The following is a 1,522-nucleotide window of genomic DNA, read 5'->3' as shown; positions in this document are numbered from 1 at the left end:
ATTAGATGAGCTCAGGAATTACTGTAAAGAATTGTATAATCATGTTGCCAAAATTTGCTGCAGGGTGGATTCATGCAGTTTATACACCGACGGATTCTTTGGTTTTTGGAGGAAACTTTTTACATTTCTTAAATATGGAATTGCAATTAAAGTACATACAATGTTTGGGTTATGTAAGTATAGGATGATTAATTATCGCTATTTACTTTAATGTAGGGTGTATGACTTGGAAATCAGGTTGAATACTCCAGAGAAATTTCTGTTTCCTTTCTTTGAGACTTGTATCTGGTATTCCGGACGCTATCTAGTGGATCTTAGGGGAGGTGATTCAGAAAGTAATCTAAAATATCATTAGAGTTAATATCGATTTTAGATATTATTAATATCCTTTATAGAGAAAATATTAGTATCTCCTCACTTAAAAGAAGCAGCGGCGGCTGTGTTGGCATACTTGCGAAAATGGTGCCTAAAAGAGAATGTAATGATTGTGCAACACTAGATCAGTTGCTTTCTAACTTTATTCTAAAATTACGTAATTATGATTCGTTCTAAGATTAAGAGACATAAGCGCTATATCCCAACTTGCATCAACTTTAAACAGTTAATTATACATCTGGAAGAAGTAGTTTCAGAACAATTGTCGGTGAGTACTACCTATAAAGTAAAAAAGACGCGGAATATTTAAAGTTAAGGGAATTTATTTGGGTGGGATACATTTTATGTTTAAATTGCTAAATTACCTTTTGCAGTATAATCTGTCCTAATCAAGGCTACAGTTTGAATCTTAGTTCTTTTACATTAATCGAAATCTTGTGTGCCCTTACTTAAAGACTAAGATTGGAAGTAATTCAACGGAGATGAAAATTTCCGACTGTGTAACAAAGACTTGCGATACCCCTGGGTCTGAATATTCTATGCAGTATGTTCACGTTTTTGCGCATAATCTAGTATTGTACTTGTACTTAGCTTATTGGCGTGTGCTCACGTATGGAACTGCTGTACGCGTATGTTTAAATTTAAAGGTCAAAAAGCTATACTTGCAAGAAGGCGGATTTGAAAGGAATAGGATTGAAACTTTCACGTTCGTTACGTAATTATCTATTGCCATTCTGATTTATTAACAGTTTGGTTTATAGTTAGTAAAATATAGTTGTATAATATGTAAAAGGAAAGCTATTGATTGCAGGTAATAATCAACAAAGTATTGTTACTGGAAGTAGTGTCCCTCCTTTGACATTAAGCCTAAAAGCTACGCCAAGAATAAAAGAGTATGTTACTAACAGTAAATAAGTCAGAGTAGTTATTGAGTTAGTTGCTGTCTTTAAAAACTATCAATGAATTTCTTTCCGGTAGAAAGAAAGCCTCACTCGAAAATGACTTTACGGGAACTTGTCAAGAGCTATCACATTCAATTGCCGATGCCAAAGATTGCGCAGGTCATCCCGCTTGTGCCCTGCTCTACCTAGATTAAATTTTTTAAATAAATCCACGGTAAGAAAATTCATTCATGACGCAGATTCTG

At 34.2% G+C, this 1,522-nt stretch overlaps 1 protein-coding gene across 1 annotated transcript; it reads left to right on the top strand.

The window, feature by feature from the left end:
- Positions 1-41: 41 nt before the first annotated feature.
- On the top strand, positions 42-1,471 carry TRIADDRAFT_62596 (uncharacterized protein; the record flags this gene model as incomplete). The annotated part of the gene is made up of 6 exons (XM_002118532.1): positions 42-151; positions 217-335; positions 396-478; positions 554-643; positions 831-919; positions 1,354-1,471. The coding sequence occupies 6 exons, from the start codon at positions 42-44 to the stop codon at positions 1,469-1,471; spliced, it is 609 nt and encodes a 202-aa protein (XP_002118568.1).
- Positions 1,472-1,522: the final 51 nt, after the last annotated feature.

This window comes from Trichoplax adhaerens, genomic scaffold, assembly GCF_000150275.1.
Source record: "Trichoplax adhaerens TRIADscaffold_172 genomic scaffold, whole genome shotgun sequence".
Lineage (NCBI taxonomy): Eukaryota > Metazoa > Placozoa > Uniplacotomia > Trichoplacea > Trichoplacidae > Trichoplax > Trichoplax adhaerens.
The sequence above is the reverse complement of the archived record's forward strand: the minus strand, read 5'-3'. Positions and strand labels throughout refer to the sequence as shown.